Below are 19885 nucleotides of genomic sequence, written 5' to 3'. Positions count from 1 at the left end.
TCAAGAATTCAAACACCCGCTGTTGGAACATCTATTTCGAATTCGAACTGGCTGCCGTTTTCGGCTGCGTTCGTTCAAGCAATACTGTGTTTATACCGACGTTGAGAGGTTGAATTCTTTACGTACATTTTTTTGTTGTGATTGTTTTTTTCCACCTCAAACTTTGCCAGTGCTGGTCGATCAGCTCGTCCGTCGTCAGAAAACTGCATCGGAAAACAACGACCAAATCGCAGCAGTTCGCGGGTGTGTTTTCGACAAGCAAACGATTGTGTTGTTGGTGGGTTTTCACACCGAAAAGGGCAAAACATGTGTTTCCACTATGGACGATCGATGTGAGAACGCCAAAGGTGCGTTTTAGTGCGTGACCAGCAGGGCTGCAAACCAACTCATCCACAGCCAATCCGTCCGGGTAAGGCAAATCCCGATTGTGTGCTGGGTGCTGGTTTTCTTTTGTTCCTTTTATAGTGGAGTATGGAAACTAAGAAAAAAAAGGCCGCCAGCCTACCATCCTGTGCCAATCGCCCCCCAAACACACAATCCACTGCGTGCGTGCATGCGTGAATGTGTATTTTCGTAGTGTTGTTATTGATTTTCAAAAGTGATCAAAGCATTCACAGTGTTCTGTCCGTTCCATATGGGTTGAAAGTCTTTCTTTATGTACTCATTGGATACACGTTGCATACGAGCAAGGAATAAAGCAGAGGAATCCCATTACCACACACTCACACACACACCCGTTGCCCTTTGCCGGAAGCACCGAGGATTCCTTTCCAACAGTCGCAGGAAATTGGTTCTTTTTTCCTGCTTACGTCATATCGTGGGTCGCTTCCCACGCTGAGGCAGTGTCGTGATTTTCTCGTTACAAATCCTCATTGCGGCAACGCTAACTATCTTGCAAGCAGTGCAGTGTGAGTGTGTAGAATCTAAAATCCAGTGATAACAAAAACTGTGACTAAGTGAAAAAAAAAGTTTCCAAACGACCGAGAATGCATTTGGTAAAATGTCCATAAAACTGTACAAAGGGGCGTCTGGGAAGGTTTCTTGTTGCCACCCGAATTCTTGAAAGTTGGTCTGAAAATAACTGAGAAAGATAAACGTGCGTAGGCTCTACATAAATCTCAGAAAATCTAGCATTTTAGTCTGTGGAGAGGAAAAGCGTGAAAACCCTTGATTCAGCGAACAATACCTACACACAACACAAGGGAGATATTGTGTGACAACGATGGAAAGGTCAAATGTCCAAGGCTGTAGAAATGTCCCAAAAAGAAAAATGCTCTAACCGATGGACACAACACAAGAAATTGTCTAATTACGAATACTACGAATATGACCTAAACATAACTTGAACAGATACGATCATTTTCATCATGAATAATTAATAAAAACGTACATAATATTGATTTACCTTTAAGCACACATACCTGCAATAGCTTTAACGTAAAACGAAGCATTGAGTCACCCTTAATGTCGTATATTTTTTGTGTGCTCATTGTCCACGTCCAATCTGCTCAAATCAATGCCACCAGGAAAGCAACTTGGTGACATTGGCCAATAGTTAAGGTATGGAAATTGAAAACAACGATATCCAAGACTAATGGCAAGGAAAAACCTGCAGAAAAACCAATCCTCAATCAATCGAAGACATTCTGAAGAGATTCACAAGACAAATGCTAACAGAAACAATTTATGTTTTGATCATCAGGAAAATTAAATTTATAAGAACCTTGAAGAATAATTTAAAAGAGTATATTACATACCTTAATTTTTCATTTTATCAGATTGATAAAAAGATAATGAGATATAGCAAAGTATGTAGAATGTAGGAAACACAATAAGATAAGCTACAATTGCGATTCTTGTTTACCTAACCTGGCAACACCTTTCGCTTAGTTTATGCGGTATATAATCAATCACCACAAGTAGGCGTTTTACTCAAAATGCAGCAGCCACGAACCCACTCACACACACACCTACTGCTTTCTTTCCAAAAAAAAAAATCAAATTGTGAACGATCGGCGAAAAAAAGATATGTCCCTTTCTGGACATCATCCAACAGCACAAAGTTTTTAACCGATACCGGTGCTTACCGCCACTGACCGCGTGGGATAAAACCTACCACCTTTCGCTTCACACGCTCCCTGAAGCACCTCGTGCTTCATCAGAAGGGTGCCTGACCATGAGGACGGGACTCACATTCAGCAAACGTCTAACGGGCGAACAGAACCGTGGAAAGGAAATCCCAACAAAAACGCGAGAACTTGACCGAACCGAACTTCTTTCCCGGTGATCTAAGAATGCCACGATTTCAGTATTACGCTTCACTGTTTCTTCGTTTGCTTTTTACCCTGTTCTTGTTCGGGCCACGATCCGCGCTTTAATCCAACCCCCAACCCCTCCCTTCATCTGCTTCTCCTTGCGCGACTGATGGATCTTTGTATTTTGTGTGTGTTTCTTGAATGAGTTGTATTTGTTATTTGTAGACGCTTCGAAAACGAAGCGAAAACAGACACCGCTCCAGCCCGAAACTGGCTTGTGGTGGCTCTTCGAAGCCGTAAGATGAAGAAGGGAGAGAAAAAAAACATTGTGTTTATTTTCTCCAAATCAAAACCAAAGGTGCGAGAAGAAAGGAGAAGAGAGGGAAAATACCATAAGGAATTGCCGCAGGGTCTAGAATCTGTGGCAGGTTTACCCCGACCGAAACCGAAGAATGAAAAGGCATAATCTGTAATTAACATTTGTCGTGGGAAAATTTTCGAATCGTGAGAAAGTTCCTGCGCAACACCTTCACATCCCCTCTGGCGTACATGGCGTACGGGCTCCCTTGCCCGAACCGTTCAGGTGTGTTGAACAACTCGTGGTGGTTCTCGCGGACACACGGGAACCGGTTCCCGTCGCGCATACCCAAAAATACACGTACGCGAAGGGACGCAACACAACGGAAGACGATCGTTCTCGGAAGCGTACCCGCTGGTACGATCGCGCAACGGATCCGCCGGGCGAACGAAAGAAAGAGCGAGCCCGATTCGAGTGAGGAAGTATTTGTTACCAGCAACAACGTTAGATTAAGATACGCCGTATCTCACCTTTTGTGGCCTTTAGCCGCGAGAAGGGAAGGTACATAGCAAAACGGTTGACGGCAAATGGGGAGCTTGAGATCATCTCGCGGATGAGCCAGTAATGTGGGGAAAGAATTTTTTAAACCACGAAAAAACGAAGCAAACATCTTTAGTCCGATGAGAATCTGATACCTCCTCTCCCGGTCATTGTCGACCGTTGCCGGTGGGAAACCGGTGTTGCTTTTCAGGATATTTCCTACACCAAGCGAACTCACTAAGAATGTACTCTTCTCTTATTGTTGACCATTTTTAGCTCCAGTGGGTAGAGAAGGCCCTCTCCCCGTACCAGTAAAGGGCAGTTTCACCCGTTGGGCTCATTTCGTCACTGCTCGCAACACAACGAAAAAAGCGAAAGTGCTCCAAACCAAGCGGAAACGGCCCCCGTGTGTGTTGTGCCCCTGGCAACAAAGGGGAAAACATTTCGCAAACTTAACACTACCACCTAGTTCCATCGGCACATCTGCCTCATCATCATCATCATCATGGCCATGTCGAAGGGATTCCGTGTGCTGGAGAAATCCAAACCACCTTCACCGCACAGCGTGTTACTGGAGCATCGAAATAAGCCGGAAACGTTACTCTTTGAATCGCAAGCCGTTGCAGTGTTGTGTAAGTATATCTTTGCTTCTCAAATAACATACACCAATGCTCAGAATGCAGACACCCCCCCATACACTTGCGTGCTTGGGTTTCTCACATGCCGGGTTGATTGAAGGAATGAATTCGATGATATGTTTCCTTGCTCTGGTTTCAAAGTGAAAAAAGGTTTTTATTTCTTCACGCAGACAGTTTACGGTTGAGCGCGCGTCGTTCAAGAATAGTGGAAGGTCCTCGGGTACCGTTGAATAGCCAGGGTTACTAACAGAACTGAGAACATACAAAGAGTACGATTGTACTTACCATTCCGACATTGTACACGGTTTTTGGTCTTGAGCTGAGGAATGCGTTTTACCAAAAGAATACTTTACAGCAGACATGTCAAACATACGGCCCGCGGGCCGGATCCGGCCCTCGAGGTCTTCGAATCCGGCCCGCGAAGTAGGAACGAGAAGATCGATTATTATCTGGCTTGAGTGAGGTTTAGCTTGGAAAATTGAGGAATAATTTATATATGTTGTATGTGTACTCTTTTACACTTGAGTAACACACTCTTAAATCCCTCTTGAAGTCCAAACAACAGTTGAATTTTATATCCTTACGACTACTCCCTCCCCTTCCTACTTATCTTGGCCGGCAAGATAATTTTTATTTGCAAACCGGCCCGTAAACCAAAAAGAGTTTGACATCACTGCTTTACGATGTGTTTTGATTCGTAGAAAGCTTAAATGAACGTTACGAGCTTGATCGTTTGGTGTCATTCTCATTGACCATATTTGCTGTCATTTGTTATCTGTGTTTGTATGTTAGTAAACGCAATTGGTTTACTTATTTCTTATTTAAATTGTTCTGCGCTGGTTCTTTTACGTCATTACTAACCTTCACTAGGTTTTCCAGTTCAATAACCAAAGTTAAAATCATTTCTGGCACCTTTTGCAAGTTGAACTGAAATGTTTGCAACTAGATGTGAAATCCATTCAGCTTTCTAGAGCTTTCAAATATTTCAAAGAAGCTTTAATGTTATCAGACTTTCAATGGTTGTTAATGTGAACGATGAATTATTTTTCGGATCTAAAATATAATATTCGAGACCAAAGCGACTTTGTGTTTGAAGAATATAGATTATACACATCTTGAATAATATGAATACAAAAGAATAATCAAAAACTGGCCACAGCCGTCCGGATCTACGACATTGATTAATGAACGGTTCCATCACAAACGGATAGTAATACTAAAGCTCTTCCCACACATGAATGTTCTCATAACTTTGCCCTATAAAATTTATTGATATAATAATCATTATTACCTGTTTCGTATTGTTTATTACATTTTTGATAAATTCATCTAATAATCTTCTTTTTTCTCCTTTCTTATCGACACAGCGGCACAAGAGACGGAAATCGTTCGGAAACAGTACACCAAAGTGCTCGACGCTTACGGATGTCTGGGAGTGCTGCAACTAAACGCTGGGGACAGCTCCCTACTCTACCTAGTCATGGTAACGGGTTGTTTTTCCGTCGGCAAAATTCTCGACAGTGAAATCTTCCGCATCACCCAGACACAGTTCGTGTCGCTACAGTACCAACCGACGAACGAGGACAAGGTAGCCGAAATACGCAAGGTTCTGAACTCGGGCACGTTTTACTTTTCCTTTTCGAATGCGGGAGCCGTAGCGGGGCCGGCCACCATTGTGCAACCGTTCGGGTTCGATGTAACGCTTTCGGCCCAGAGACGCCGGCGTACGAACGAAACGGACAATCGGTTCTTCTGGAATCGGATGCTGTTCATCCATCTGATGCGGTTCGGTGTGGAGTGTAACTTTTGGCTGCTGAAAGCGATGTGCGGTTCGGTCGAGATACGTACGGTGTACGCGGGTAGTAAGCAGGCCCGTGCCGCCATTATATCGCGGCTGAGCTGCGAACGTGCCGGGACGCGCTTTAACGTGCGTGGTACGAACGATGAAGGTTGTGTGGCAAACTTCGTCGAGACGGAACAATGCATCTATCTGGACAACGAGATCACTTCGTACGTACAGACGCGTGGCAGCGTACCACTGTTTTGGGAACAACCGGGTGTACAGGTGGGTTCGCACAAGGTGAAGCTGTCCCGCGGGTTCGAAGCATCGCGGGCCGCATTCGATCGGCACATGCGCTCGATGAAGGCACGCTATGGGCAGCAGGCAATCATAAATCTGCTCGGAACGAGCCTGATCGGCAGCAAGGAGGGTGAGGCCATGCTGAGCAACGAGTTCCAGCGGCATCATCGCGAATCCGAACACTCCGATGTACCGCATCTGGTGTTCGACTATCACCAGGAGTGCCGTGGAGGCAATACGGTTGCCCTGTCCAAGCTGCGGCAGAAAATCGATGCGACCAGTGCAGACTTTGGCATGTTTTACGCGATCGGTGATTCGGTATACCGGGAGCAGCACGGTGCCATCCGTACCAACTGTCTGGACTGTCTCGATCGCACGAATTGCGTGCAAACGTACATCGGGCTGGAGATGCTGAACGAACAGATTGCACTGATGGCCGCGTTGGCGGACAAGAAGCAGCAGATGAGCTCACGCTTTGAGGAGGTGTTCCGGCAGATGTGGATCAATAACGGGAACGAGGTGAGCAAGATCTATGCCGGTACCGGCGCAATACAGGGCGGTTCGAAGCTGATGGACGGTGCACGATCGGCTGCCCGTACGATTCAAAACAATCTGCTGGACAATTCGAAGCAGGAAGCAATCGATGTGCTGCTGGTCGGTTCGACACTCAGCTCAGAACTTGCGGACCGCGCACGAATATTGCTACCCTCCAACATGCTGCACGGTGAGAAGGGACTGCGAATGATCGGCCATGCCAACGACTAATAACTGCTCTTTACGATATTTTAGCTCCAACACCTGTTCTAAGGGAAATGTGCAAACGATATGAAGAATACGTCAATCCGCTGGTGTTTCGAGTAGCCTGTGGCACGTACAACGTTAACGGCGGTAAACACTTTCGCAGCGTGGCATACAAGGATGTGTCGTTGGCCGACTGGCTGTTGGATTGTCACCGATTGGCACGATCTCGTTGTAAGTGAACAATACCATCCCCTTCTTTCAGTTTGGATTGTGAACGATCGTGGAGAATACATGCTTATGCTTTATCTTTTCAGCGCTGGTCGATTTTAGCCAGGTGGATGACAGCAATGAACCTCCGGTGGATATATTTGCAATTGGATTTCAGGAAATTGTAGACTTGAACGCATCCAACATCGTTGCCGCTAGGTAAAGGGTCGAAACACTTATTAATGAATAGACCATCTTCATAAATGCTCGTTACTTTACTCTTGTCCCGACTAGTTCCGACAATGCAAAAGCCTGGGCGGAAGAGTTGCAGAAGGTTGTAAGCCGCGACCATGAGTACGTGCTGCTCACGTACCAGCAGCTGGTAGGCGTCTGTCTGTACATCTATATACGGCCCCAGCACGCCCAGTACATACGCGACGTGGCAATCGACTGCGTGAAGACAGGGTTGGGCGGTGCGACAGGTAACAAGGGAGCGGCCGCAATCCGTTTCGTCCTCCACGGCACATCGGTCTGTTTCGTGTGCGCCCACTTTGCCGCCGGTCAGTCGCAGGTGGTCGAACGGAATGCCGACTATGCGGAAATTACGCGCAAGATTGCGTTCCCGATGGGACGCTCGCTAAAGTCGCACGACTATATCTTCTGGTGCGGTGACTTTAACTATCGCATCGATATGGATAAAGACGAGTTGCGGGATGCGCTCAAACAGTCGCCGAACGACCTGACCGCAGTGCTACAGTACGACCAGCTGCGCATCCAGCAAAATGCGGGCAGTGTGTTTAACGAATTCCTCGAAGGGGAAATCACATTCCCACCGACGTACAAGTACGATCTGTTTAGCGACGATTACGATACGAGCGAGAAGTGCCGTGCACCGGCCTGGACAGACCGTGTGCTGTGGCGAAGGCGCAAACAAAGCCCGGATGCGGACCGTCACCCTGGATGGAATCCGGGCCGGCTCGTACACTATGGACGGGCGGAGCTGAAGCAAAGCGATCACCGACCGGTAATAGCGATGATCGACATCGAGGTGCACTACATCGATCCGCAGCGCCGATCGGCCGTGTTTAGCGATGTGATTCGCGATCTCGGTCCACTGGACGGTACCATTCTCATACAGGCCTGTAATAGCTCCAGCGGCGGCGGCGGCGGCGGCGGTGTGACGGCTGATTCGGGCGACGAGGACGAAGGTAGCATATACGACGAAAACCTAATGGCGGCACTGATACAGGAGCTGACGCAGATCGGTGAGGTGACGCTTGTGCGCTTCGTCGGCGATACGATGTGGGTGACGTTCCGCGATGGACAATCGGCACTGACAGCGGCCCAGAAACGGTCGGTGCTGGTATGCGGCGTGCAGCTGTCGATCAAACTCAAGACGGAAAATTGGGTCGAACAGGTGGAAAAGGAGATACTGCTCTGCACGCCCAACACGGTTAGCTTCTGCGATGGCAGTCAGAGCAGTGGCGATTACAACAGTCTCGGTATACCGGAGATACCGGCAAGACCGAAAAGTCCACCCTCGGTCCAGCCGCAATCAACCCGTGCCGGGCCGCCGAGTCGTCCGCCGTTACCAAAGTCTCCGCAAGCATCACCAAAGCATCAACCGCAGCAACATCACCATCAGCATCATCCTCGGGCGGGTGTCATCAGTTTGGGACCGGAGGTATTGTTAGCTTCGAAGTTGCAGCAACAGCAGAAGGTACCGCCACCCGTACCGGCCATCCCCTGTCCACCACAGCGGCCCACACCACCGGTGGAAGAGTACGCCAGCTCGTCACCCGTGCCAATATCACCATGTCACGGTACGGGGCAGCCGGGTTCCATTCCACCACCAGTAGACACCGGTGCAATATATGAAGAAATCAATGACGACATCGTAAGTAATGCGCTATTTCCCTGTGTGCTTGTAGTTTGGAAGAAGCGGTAAATGGTTTCGATCGAACATTCATGTTTTCCATTCCATCTTAAGCCCGTTCCGGAGCAACCACGTGGACCACCACCGCCACCGCCGCGTTGCGATGTGTACGACCTGGACGTGGTGAGCAACAGTGGCAACAGTAAAACGACGACGAACAAATCATCGCCACCGGGCACATCCGGCAGCTCAGGAGCTGGCTCTCCTTTATCGGCTGGCGGTAGTAATGCTGTTAATAATGCACCACTCTCGTCCGGACCACCTAAAGGTGCACCGCCACCACTTCCAATGCGACGTGGTGCACCGCCACCAATACCGAACCGAAGCGGAGGTCCACCACCCTTACCGGCACGTCCAAACAATCCCTAAAACTAATGGGCAACCCTATCCTTAAGAATCACCATTGACACACCGTCACATGAATCCACCGCGCCACTCCCTTAGCCCATCTACTTATTCATGCAGCAGGAAACAACTAATCACTGTTTTAGTCCCCAGCTGTAGAAGGCTTGTACCGATGCATGTGCGCAGTACTCAAACACACTCATTACATTACACAATCAGTCAATATAGGAGCATGCAAATGAGAACAGTTAGAAACAGGGGACAGTTGCAATAGGCTCATCACAGCTCTGAACTAGATGACCAAAAGAATGGAAAAAATATTAAACATAACTTATATTTGGATACGCAGCATATCTAGTGCGATATATTATATTGTGTTACAAGACACTACTAGCAAACACTGCTACTACTACCGCTATCAAGCTAAACGACAAACCAGCACACACGGATGCATATTACGGATGTTGCGTGTGTATTACATTCCAAAACAGTAGAGTAACAATTTTCCTCAAACCATGTGTAATGAGTTGGACTGCTTTACGATACTCTTCGTTGAAACGTTAAAGTTACTACCGATTATTGCCAGCTGTTTTTCATTACCGTAGGTGTTTGGAAGGCAATACTTATTATTAATATTATTATTATTGCACTATTGGTAATATTATTTTATTATGTTTATACTTACGTTTACAGCTGTAGCTATGCATGGGAAAGCTACGTGTATAGGGGAAAAAAAGGAATTTGTTATATCGATCGAATTGGGCTGAAATTGGGTTATATCGATCGAAACGGCGAAACTATATACATACAAACGAGAATTATTAATACCTAGTTGGGTGATTGCTTTTTTTTGCGATATTATAGATGAAGCAATATTAGCGCGATTGTGGAAAACAAATGACAACGCTTATTTAATGGCACTATGGCAGGTAGGATATACACGTTCTCCACGCCTCTGTAGCCGATAGGATCAATTACGCAAGGAAAGAAGAAGAAAAAAACATGCCCGTTTAACAGACCCATTGTTGGCCACTTCACTTGGTGAAGAAGTTGTAGCAAGTGTGTGTTTGTAACTACCGGAACATAACATATTACGCTTATGCAGTTCGTTAAATGTCGCTCCAGGGTCAACAATTGGGGTGTTGCGGTAAAAAAAAACCAACAGAAAACATTATAACGTGAACAGTTATATTAACACAATTATTAGCCGTTTGCAGTTGAAATACTACATAGCATACAACGTAGCTAAAAGTTGTACATCAGCAAATAAATAGCAATCGTCAATAGAGGATGAGGTGATATGAAATCGAAAGCGAAATCAGAACATTCCTCACCCGGAACCAGCGAACGTGTGTGTGTGTGTTGTGTTTCGTTGCGTTGTTGTAAGTTGCAATAATCCCGCAAAGTATGCGAATAGTATCGAAGATGTAATAACAAGTCAGTGTTCCGTGTACGTTTGTCCGCAAGTTCGCGTGCGCGTATGGGGTTAGGAATGTAAGTGAATGTTTCGTTTGCGGACATATTTATCAGAATGCATGCGGTTTGAAAGGGTGGTTGTGTGGTGTGTGAAAAAAAGCTAACCAGCAGCACGGCGCAACAAAAAAAACTCATCATATACAGAATGAACTATTATCATGAAACGAATGAATAAACAGGCTAGTAAAATACAGCAAGTTGTAGCATTTTCTGATAGTAAAGATTATTCAATCAACAACTTTTCATTAATTTAAAAAGCAATTCAATATATCCAAGGGCGATTTAAAATTAAAAGAGCCAACGGTTTCGTGTCTCGAGCAGTTCGAGCACCTTTGTACTAAACAGCTCGAACAGCTGTTCCGTACTAAACTGTCAAGTTCGAACGGAAACAAAACAACAGTACGTTTGTTTACATTCTCTTTCATCGAAAGTTTCTTGTGCCGGTCTCCTCACGCAGTGCAAAATATGTCGAAAATCCTGAAAGAATGTATTTTAAAACCCATTTCTTCCGAACATCCAGCCATTCGCATCAATACGGAGCAAACGATGGTTGGCCGCAGTCCGGAAACTTTAATACAGGATGCGAACTGTTCACGAAAGCAAGGTACGTGATAAGTGGAAGCTTGTAGATGGATTACCATTGCACCAATGACAGTTTTTCCCCTTACAGTATGTCTGAAGGCGAATCTAAAGGGTGGATACGTGCTGGTTAAGCCACTTGGCTTAAATCCATCTGTGCTGAATGGTCAGGAGCTGCAAAGGAACGTTGGGTACGAAGCGGTACATGGCGATACAATCGAGCTGCTGCCAGGAATGTACAAGTACGTGTTTGAGTTCATTTACGAACCGACGGCAAGCCCGCAAGACTCATCATTGCCTAAAAGCAAACAAAACACCGGTGAATCTAGCACAGATTGGAATCATTCACATCGCAATAGTACCAGCAGCACCACGGGTAGCAGCAAACGATCGCGAGACGAAGGTTCACCCAGTGAAGCTTCGTCGAAACGCTCCAAGAGCCGTACAGAACCATCCCCATCGGTAAAAGAGGAATCCAAACCTAAACCTTCGTTGTCGCCCAGTACGGAAGACAAATGGGAATCGTTGGACGATAAACTGCTTCACATCTACACCAGTGCCGGTGTGTTGGCATCGGAAAAGATAGCTGCCTACGATATGGATGGGACGCTTATAAAGACGAAATCGGGCAATGTGTTCCCCAAATCAATCGACGATTGGCAGATCGCATTTGCGGAGGTACCGGGCAAACTAAAGTCATTGCATCGGAACGGTTTCAAGTTGGTGATTTTCACAAACCAAGCCGGTATTGGTAAGGGAAAGTTGCGTATCGAAGACTTTCGCCAAAAGATCGAAGCGCTGGTGCGCAAGCTGTCCGTCCCGATGCAGGTATTCATTTCTACCGGGTCAGGAAAATATCGAAAACCACGCACGGGCATGTGGCAAACACTGTGCGACAGTAAAAACGCCGGTGTACCCATCGATCGAGCGCGTAGCTTCTACGTGGGCGATGCAGCCGGTCGGCCAGAGCTGAAAAAACCCGTCAAACGAAAGAAGGATCATTCCTGTGCCGATCGCCTAATGGCGATAAACGTTGGCATTAGCTTCCTGACGCCGGAGCAACATTTCCAAAATTTGCCCGATTCGTCCTGGACGAAACCGGAGTTTGATCCGAAGGCAGTTTGTAGTTTGGCGGTGAAAGAATCGTTACTCTCACCTGCCGGAACGTTGCTAACCAGTCCGGGTCAGGAGGTGATCCTGATGGTTGGTTTCCCAGGCTCCGGTAAAAGTCACTTCGCCCGTAATCATCTCGCACCGAAGGGCTACGAGGTGATTAATCGCGACACGCTCGGTTCGTGGCAGAAGTGTGTAACGCATATGGAGACGTGCCTCAGGCAAGGCAAAAGTGTCGTCATTGACAATTTGAGCCCGGATGTGGAAAGTCGCAAGCGGTACGTGCTGGTGGCAAATCGTTCGAAAATCCCTGTGCGCTGCTTCTTGATGGATGTCAGTTACCAACATGCACGCCACAACAACCAATTTCGAGAGATGACTGACCGTTCCCATTCTACAATCTCGGAAATGGTGTTTAATTCTTACAAGTAAGTGTAACGATACCTTTGAATTTATATCATCGTTCGCTAATAATCCTCCGTTTATTTCTATCTCTTTATGCAGATCGAAATTTCAACAGCCAACCCAAGCGGAAGGATTCACCGAAATTGTAAAGGTTAAATTTGTGCCGAATTTTATTACCAAAAGCCATGAAGAACTTTACCGGATGTTTTTACTGGATAAATAGAGAGCAAATGGAATGAAAAGTTTGCATCATAATTTGTTACGTTTACAGTAGCTTCTACCTACAGTTTATTGATTTCTTTTGAAATAGAATCAAACAGACATTTCTACAAATAATTAGGGATATAAAATTGCGTGTTTGAATATAAAATTAAGAATAAAAACAATATGCTATTTTCATCACAAAATCAAAGATCAATCATTTAGAGAAGAAATGCAATACAGTAGAACGTCGATTATCCGGGGTACTCGGGACCGTAATGATGCCGGTTAATCGATTTTCCCGGATAATAGTCCCTTAAATATCCAGGCTGTATATAAATACAGTGGAGCGTAGATTATCCGGGTACCTTTTATCCGGCTGTCCCATTATCCGTGCAGCTCGGAAATGACAGTTCCGAAGGAGAATTGACATATAAAATGCAAAACCGATGATGGCAAGAAATAAAAGCTTCAGTAGAGAATGGTATAATTTGAAAAAACACAGAACAGATTTACTATGCAAAGTGTAAGTAAGAAAATTAACGTCTAGCTTTTTAGAAAAAAAATTCTACCCATTACACACTAAACACTAATATTTATTAATAAAAAGAGTTGTGCCTATTATCCGTGATATCCGCTTATTCGGCAAGGACTGACTCTCGATGAGCACGGATAATCGGCGCTCCACTGTTGTTCGATTCGTAACGATTTTTTTGTCTCAATTTAATCTCGCGTAATCGTAGCGAACGTGTAAATGATGCTTTATGCACAAAAAACAATAGCCTGCTCTCTCTCTCTCTCTCTCAATATTCTCTCTTGATATAAAGTTTCGGTACGCGGCCTTCCTATGTGCAAACTTCATAACTGAGCGTACCGGGCGAGAGTCATTCGACGTTGAATAACGGAACCGAGCAGACGTGCGTGTAAAAAGCTGCGTATACGGGTGTAAGATTCACGATAGAAAAGTATTTACGCACGAATGTGAGGGAATTTACTTTTATCTGCAGTTGACTTTAATCGCCAGTAGTGTAACTTTATTGTTTGGTCAATAATTGCAACCGTGTGAGCACTTTGTGGAAAAGCTTTGTTTAATAAGAAAATGTTCGAAATGTGTGTTTTAATATCCTTAAGTGGTTAATACAAGAAAAGAGTATATAATTTCATCTTATTTTGTGGCACAATCATACCATGCTGCTTCTCGACGGATCAGCTGATAGAAGCCCATCAGCGTGGTTTGGTTTGATTGTGTATGTGTGTGTTTGGGCGTGCATCTTTTGTATACATTTTGCAGCAGGTGCGACCCAATGATGCAATGTTGTTTACGTGCGTAATAGACACACTTACACACAAGCATCAAACACCATGTGAAAGGAGATACAAAAAGGACCTTTTACCAGCAAAAGTGTATTTGGGGTTTGCTGTTCACCTTCAGCATGCAGTTTTCCTTCGCACCTTGTGGTTCATGCATTTCCTGAAGAGAAGAACACAAGAGAAAGAAAGCATAGTGCGTGACACAGAGAGAGAGAGAGAGTGAGAGCGAATCAAAATAACGCTTATGAAACAAAGTTGATTCGCCGCTGCGAAAATGCATCATCCAAAACCGGCTTTTACGATGCCGTTTTTTGTCTGTAGCTGTATTGGTGCGATGGTATACATTCGATGAAAAACTCGCGCGAATAGGTTGTTTGTGCAAATCCGTCAATGAAACGGTGGGGAAGGCTAACGAGGTCACCAGCAAGCAACAACTTTCAGCAATCGGTCAAAGAGGAAGATACACGGAATGGAATGATCAATCTTTTTGTTTTCGTAAATCTCAAGGGTTTCCTTGAAGGTATCTTATTACACCTGGTAAAATAAGGGTGTAAAGAGACGTTGGTTTATCTCAAAACTAAAATTCAAGTGTTGCTTCGTTAAAAAATGACAAGCGATATCTCAACCGTTTCTCTTTTGATCTAGTTTGCTCACATGGTGATGGTTTGGCGTTGTTTTAGTTGTGTGTATTGGCGTGATACACACAAGATGTAAAACACAAAAAAAGCATGCTCCATATGTATCTCTTCCTCTCCCACACAGCAGCTGTTAATCAACGCAAGAGCAACATTCGCGCACATTCCCTTTGTAGAGTGGCCCGAGAAAACGCAAACAAAACAGCGTACAGTAACGCTTCGTAACGCTTTGCCGGTGACTTGTATGATCGCGATCGCGTAAAATCTTGCCAACAGTGGAGGGAGGCAATTGTAGTTTGCGAGTGGGGTCAATTGTAACGCATCGAAACGCGAACACGGAGGCACAGCCGTCCAGCCGATGGAAAAGCAGTCGCAGAAGTAAAAGTAGTGTGGCGTGCAATAGATGTGGCTGTGGAAAAGTGTACGCTTAGCTGAAGTGCCACCGAAAAAAAAAGTGTAAAAGCAAAAGAAAAAAAAACCCCAGAGGGTGGAAGGTAACCGAAAGCGGTCAGTGTTGCTTGGTGTGTAAAGTGAATTATAATCTAAAACCTGTGCATAGAGCTCGTGTGCGTGCGTGTGTGTTTGAAAGTGTGAAAAGCGAATGGAAATAGAAGAAGTGTAAGAAAAGATGGAAAAGAGTGTGTGAAAGAAGTGTGAAGGGAAAGCACACAAGAAGAAGGGAAAGAAGGCACAAAAAGCAATAGTACCAACGGGTAACAGTTGGTAAGAAGTTGTTGAAGCAAAGTGAAAGCAAATGATGGCATGAGCTGAAGTTAGATCGCACGTAGAAGGGTAATTTGAAAACGCAGCAAACACTAAACCGCAACAAGCGAGAGAGAGAGAGAAAGAGGTGACGAGAAAGAAAAAGAGACGGAGCAAATAATTGAACAGGTAAGTGCGCGTGTATCGATGGGGTTTTGTGATGGGTTGAAGAAAACATTTAAAAATAGTGCAAATAATTTAAACATGTATGATGTTGCTAAAATAGTTACAGTAATATAAAAACATCCTCACACATGTTTTGCATTGTAACGTTTAAAGAAAATGGCATGTTTTTAGTTGCTGATCATTCAAAAACCCCCATTTGCTCTGTTGATGATCAACAGTGTTGGACACATTTGTAAGCAATTCACTAAATTTCCCAAAAAAGAGCTAAGGCTATAGCCTTAAGAAATTTTCAAATTTATAGATTTTTTATTTTTTCATTATTTTTTTTTACTTTTTTTTATTTCGAGCATTATTTGCTAAATTTCCCAAAAAAAAGCTAAGGCTATAGCCTCAGGAAATTTGCAAGCAGATCAATAAGTGATTAACACTAGATTCTTGTGATCTAGTAAGTAAAAGTCAACAAAAGTCAAAAGTAAAGTAAGTTTTATTTACGATTATGATAAATAATTGAATTTTCTAAAACAAAAATTTGAAACGTATTTTTCAAAATTAAAGCTACTGTTTAGTAACAAAAATGCCATAATATAATGGCTGAAAAGTGACGAGTTTAAACGATTAAAGTGACTAAACAATTTCAGTACAGCTTCAAAATGGTCAAAATTATCTCACCCATACTGTCCATGCTAGAAACTTATCAAGTTCGTTTGCAAACCGGCTGGAAAAACTGCAAAACCAACCCCCCCGGTGGGTCGTCTACGCGGGTCGCAACACAACATTACACGGCCTAACTTCCTTGGTGCGGTGCAGCTACGGCGCTGATACCGTTTCAAATGTAGTTGTATAAGCTTTTATGCTGCCGTGCTACTACATACAATCCGAGGCAGCATGCACCAAAACATAACTTGTTTTGCCGTTTAGGTTGTTTGTGTTTTTTTCGTCTCCCTTTCTCCAGTCTATCTCTGTCTTTTTTTTTCTTTTTTTCCTTTCTTCCTTCCTTTTTTTGTCAGAAGCCTGCAAAAAGCTTATGGCTGCGAGAGTGCATAAAGCACCTATGCATAAGGAAACTGCTGCTCGATACTCGGCATCAGGGCAAACGAGTTTATGCTGTAAATGCAGTGGAATTAAGTGACGGGCGTTGAAGGCAGTCCGCTTTAACGTTCAACGGATTGTGGTTTAATGCGAAACTATTCAACCGTTCACAAAAATACTGCAGAAAGCTCGGTTGAGTTGCCATTTAAAACGTTACTGTTACTGTGAGCTGCTGTAAATATTTTGTGCACAATTTACTTTCTTTATCTACGTAAGAGTAAAAAAAAATTATGTCAAAATCTGTTTTTTTTTAATCAAATGTTAATTTATTTAGCATTTTAATAAAATATTTCTATTATTTTGACGCACACTGTTTCAATCGGAAATAATGATCAGCACCTTCGAGCATTTGATTAGAGCTCGTACAGCTAATCGATTGGGGTTCCCACACATTAATAGTTTGAACCTTTGACCCACATGACGTACGAAGCTACCTCACAGTGACACATCTACATGCGCATAATATGAAAAAACGCTAATTATCGCCTATGAAGCATTTGATTGTATTTCCATCGCTCCGTGCACCCACTTCCGCCATATTGCCCGCTCAAAGGATCAAAAGAGAACGAACAATCGTATTAGTTAAGTTCCCGTTCCACTGCGCTGGAACACTGTGACCCACACATCTGAACCTAATGGATCAATTATATGTGTATGAATTGGATTTGCGTGATCAAAATCGATTGAGTGTGTTGCGAATTTTTTTTTTTTGCGTATAACAGTGTGATGTTTTAAAGTGTGGCAAAGGCAAACTATGTAAACTATTTATAACTCTAAATTATTAAAAGAAGCTGTAACACAAAAGTAAAAAAAAATGTTAAAGACTTTTTTGATTTAAAACTACCACAGTCTTGATAGTCCCATCATCAGCAACAAACTTTGCAACGCTACAAGTGCACTTCAGGAAGGAAGAGTTTACCATTTTTGCAGCGTTCATTGGACATTGGTTTGAAAGGTACGATTACATCATCCCCGTGCTGTGAGATGAAGCTTTTAAGGCCGGGAACTGTACTAGTGCTGTGCAGTACACGCTCACTACCACTGTTAGGTATTCAGCATCATTTGACACGCACTACGAAATAAAATTTAATGCTTCTACAACGCTTCCGATGGATGATCGACGCTACCGCTCATCGATCACACTACGGTAGTATTGGTTGCTTTTTAGGAAATAAAACCCACCGTCGCGAAACACTATATTGGACGCTAACTGTTTGTCATAGTAATTTGTGACGATTCGAACGATGGAGTTGGTTTTATTTGTTTATCACATTTTCAATGTTAGTTGACAATTTTCGGATGGATTTATATCATCCATCGAATGTGAAAGTGTCCACACAGCAATTTACAACTTTTTATAAGTATTTTATTTTTATTAAACAAATGTTCTGTGATCACCAAAAGTGACATTAATCTTGTTATAGCCTCCGTAGAGTTATAATAATTCTTTGATATGGAGGCTCAGTCCACTAACAATTCGATCTTATTATAGTAAAGTGTGAATCTGTCTTAGACTAGATGAATTCATATAGATTTGAGATCATTTTCCAAGCTAAAGTGTATGTCCCTTAATCTAAATTGGAAGACGTGTTAGGAATAAGGACAAAATTACTTTGAAACATATGTTTTTTTTTTGTTTTTTATGTTTTTATTATAAATACATATGATATACCTACGTAATATGGTGTGAATTTTATGTTGGATAATAAATAAAAATCGTATCAGTATGAGTGCTATAATATTCGCACACAACTGATAACATTTTCCTGCCATAATCTACCAAATTTCCTGATAAATAATAAATGCACACTTTGGACTCGTTCATCCCATCGATGCAATAATCTTCGTTATTTTTTACCAGTCTAATAAAGACTGATAAAGACGATAAACCGCTTATCAACATGTACCGTTCGTGGTGACGATAGCGTACAACTCTTTTGCCAGCATCATGATAGTTGGTTAACGTTTGATGTAATTTATGGCGCGCAGAAATCATCCCGCCTGCCCGAAATGTCCCCAGCTGATGAGTGATGATGTAGCAGAAATAAGCTTGGAAATCATTGGCATACTGTGAATTTGTGTGAATCATGTTTCGTTTACAGCGTTTCGCTTATCTGCGGTGTTTCGATCGCTTGAAGGAAGAAGCGCCATCGAAGCAGCCTTAGAGAAGCTATCAATTTTGCAGGACATTAAGCAAGTGTTGGATTGAAAATGATCCTCCATTTAGCGGTTTGCTTTGATGCTGTTATGCCTTTAGAACGGTGCATTCATAAAGTAGCCGGATACATCATTAAAAGCACATCAAAACATGGTTCTTCGCTAAATCACGGGAGGTATAATAAATTCTCTTCCATACTGTTGTTTCTATAGTGTGGTTTGATTTTTTTACTAACATTTTTTCAACAAGTACTCGGCTCTTGTGGCGTACATTTGAGTTTGCTTTGTTTGATATAACCGTTGGACAACTGAATGAATTATGGTGTCTTTGCCGAATATTTCAATTATCGGTTCTTTTCAACATAATGACAATGTTTTCCTTGTTTACTTCCTCAAAAAAAGACATTTTTTTATTAATAATATTCGTTTTAAATTAATAATATTAAGCTATTTTCATACGTGTGTTTACGTGTGGATTATTTTAGTTAAATTCCAGCATATTGTCACCATTAAAAACATTATGACATTTGTTATACTAATAAGGATCCAAATGTAGAATGTTTTGACAGATAAGCTCACTAAACAAATGTCATCGATTGCGCCATCTATCGGGTAATCATTTTATTTATTAGCGTTCGCTGTGTTTATGTATATTAATTTCTTTCCGCGTTTTTGAAAATCTTATGTCGGAAGATGTGTATGTTTTTTATTGCTTTTATCTGTGCACATTTGATGCAGATGCAAATGTTCAGTTGAATGTACGTGTTCTTCCCCTCCATCTGCGACTGAGAGAAGAAGGGCAGGAGTGTTCAAGAGTGGGGAAGTGTGTTTCTAGTTATGCCATCATATAAATGTCGAAATTCTAATACGTGGCGTTCTTCAATTGCCCACAAACAACAAACTTGTTTTCCATTTGGTCGTGAAGAATTCGCCATTGCGCAAACGGCAAACGCCAAGTAGCGAATGTTGAAATGCAGCGGAATTTTAGCGA

At 43.3% G+C, this 19885-nt stretch overlaps 3 protein-coding genes across 6 annotated transcripts in view; all 3 read left to right on the top strand.

Moving 5' to 3' along the window:
* Positions 1-127: 127 nt before the first annotated feature.
* LOC125771730 (synaptojanin-1) lies at positions 128-10709 on the top strand. Of its 2 annotated transcripts, XM_049442669.1 has the most exons (7): positions 128-409; positions 3370-3725; positions 5099-6535; positions 6601-6783; positions 6867-6978; positions 7054-8656; positions 8750-10709. In XM_049442669.1, the coding sequence occupies exons 2-7, from the start codon at positions 3599-3601 to the stop codon at positions 9062-9064; spliced, it is 3777 nt and encodes a 1258-aa protein (XP_049298626.1). In that variant the 5' UTR covers positions 128-409; positions 3370-3598; the 3' UTR covers positions 9065-10709. The 2 variants fall into 2 exon arrangements, with proteins under 2 accessions (XP_049298626.1, XP_049298627.1); XM_049442670.1 differs by lacking the exon at positions 128-409 and having other exon boundaries at positions 724-3725.
* Positions 10710-10920: 211 nt separating this feature from the next.
* LOC125771580 (uncharacterized protein F21D5.5) lies at positions 10921-13467 on the top strand. The gene is made up of 3 exons (XM_049442334.1): positions 10921-11120; positions 11187-12636; positions 12713-13467. Exons 1-3 carry the CDS (start codon positions 10982-10984, stop codon positions 12834-12836), a joined length of 1713 nt encoding a protein of 570 aa, XP_049298291.1. The 5' UTR covers positions 10921-10981; the 3' UTR covers positions 12837-13467.
* Positions 13468-13644: 177 nt separating this feature from the next.
* Positions 13645-19885, top strand: part of LOC125771578 (diacylglycerol lipase-beta-like) — a 32914-nt gene continuing 26673 nt past the window's right edge. The window contains exons 1-2 of one of the 3 annotated variants that reach the window (XM_049442330.1): positions 13645-13759; positions 14891-15651. The gene's annotated coding sequence lies outside the window, so the exon portion shown is untranslated. Of the gene's footprint in view, positions 13796-14887; positions 15652-19885 lie in introns of all 3 variants that reach the window. The other 2 variants (XM_049442331.1, XM_049442329.1) reach the window with 2 other exon arrangements.

This window comes from Anopheles funestus, chromosome 3RL (assembly GCF_943734845.2).
Source record: "Anopheles funestus chromosome 3RL, idAnoFuneDA-416_04, whole genome shotgun sequence".
NCBI lineage: Eukaryota > Metazoa > Arthropoda > Insecta > Diptera > Culicidae > Anopheles > Anopheles funestus.
The sequence above is the reverse complement of the archived record's forward strand: the minus strand, read 5'-3'. Positions and strand labels throughout refer to the sequence as shown.